This window comes from Eucalyptus grandis, chromosome 9 (genome assembly GCF_016545825.1).
Source record: "Eucalyptus grandis isolate ANBG69807.140 chromosome 9, ASM1654582v1, whole genome shotgun sequence".
NCBI classification, from domain to species: Eukaryota; Viridiplantae; Streptophyta; class Magnoliopsida; order Myrtales; family Myrtaceae; genus Eucalyptus; species Eucalyptus grandis.
The window spans coordinates 1,142,575-1,143,907 of record NC_052620.1 but is presented as its reverse complement, the minus strand read 5'-3'; the positions used below and the strand labels follow the sequence as shown (position 1 = coordinate 1,143,907).

The 1,333-nt window shown below is 49.6% G+C and overlaps 1 protein-coding gene across 1 annotated transcript; it reads right to left on the bottom strand.

Annotated features, from left to right (window-relative positions):
* Window positions 1–539: 539 nt before the first annotated feature.
* Window positions 540–990, bottom strand: LOC104420070 (magnesium transporter MRS2-3-like). Its single transcript, XM_010031971.3, has one exon. The coding sequence runs from the start codon at window positions 988–990 to the stop codon at window positions 583–585; it is 408 nt and encodes a 135-aa protein (XP_010030273.3). The 3' UTR covers window positions 540–582.
* Window positions 991–1,333: the final 343 nt, after the last annotated feature.

Genomic DNA, 1,333 nt, shown 5'->3' with positions numbered 1-1,333 from the left:
GGTCCAGCCATCGACTTCCTTTGCAAGCAAAAATGTAACTATTAATAACGACAGGCCAACCAAATGCCGGGACAACTTGAGCAATTTTCTGTTCGTTAGAGCTACGCAAATAAAATTCATTTACAACTACTACCCAAGGCCAAACGAGGATTAAACCAGCGAATGACAGTAAGTGTGATTTCATAAACAAACTGCGCTAATCATGCGTCGTGACAGACAAATCAAATGCCGGGACAACTTCTTTCAGTAGGTAGTTTGACATTAGGTAAAAAGACAATATAATTCACTTAACACTACTGGCAGAGGCCAAATAAAGAGCAAACTGGCAAATAACGGTAAACCGCGACTGACTCTGTAAACAAGCTGCACTTAACACAACATGATGAACCACACAATTCCGAACATACTTCGAAACCTCAAACGACGATCGATCGATACTACTTGCGAATTTTAGCAAATATCTCTTGCAACCTACAAAATGCCATGCGGATTTCTCATATGTCCTTCCATTCCGCCCCCTACCTCAGGGTTTCTGCATAAGCCGCCGACGACAACACGGAATCCGAACCATCTCACCTCGGCCTAAAGCCTCACCTGTTGAGTCGCGTAATTGGAGCTAGAAACCCGGCGCTGGAGGTCCTGGACGAACTGGTAAACCAGAGGGCTGTTGGTGTTGACCATCACAACCTCCTTGGCGGTGATCACGGCCTTGATGTGCTCCAGGTTCACGACGACCGCCCGCTCCCGACCGAGGATCGAGGACGGGTACGACAGCACCGGGTCGAGCACCCGGAGGTCGCGCGCCGGGAGGCCGGTGCGGCGCATGATGGCGTGCTTCCCGATCTCCTCGACGCGCGACTGCCCGGACTCCAACACGATCAGCCACGCCCGGGTCCCGATCCCCTTCCGCCGCGGCCGCTGCGCCTGGAGCATCGCCGCCCTGCCGATCTCCTCCTCCCCCGTCCGGTCCGGCGGTGGCGGCGGCGCCATCGATGCGAGGGGCTCCATCGAGAGAGATCGCATTCGCGAGCGGTGCCTTCGACAAAGAGAAATCTGGAGAAGAAAGGTTGAATCTTTTTGAGGAAATCTAGTAGAAAGGGAAGGTGCAGCGTTCCCGCCAGTATCGGAAAGAGGAGATGACGTGGCTGCCCCCGACCGGGATTTGTTTATATTTTTTTTAAATGTTAAAAAAGACCCAAAATCTCAAATTATGCAGACCTTAAACTTTTTTTTTTTTTTTGTGACGTGCAAATCCTACTCGTGTGACATATTTATATAAACTTATCTTTATGTTACACATTATACCCAATTTTTTTTCACAAAAAATCTAAAC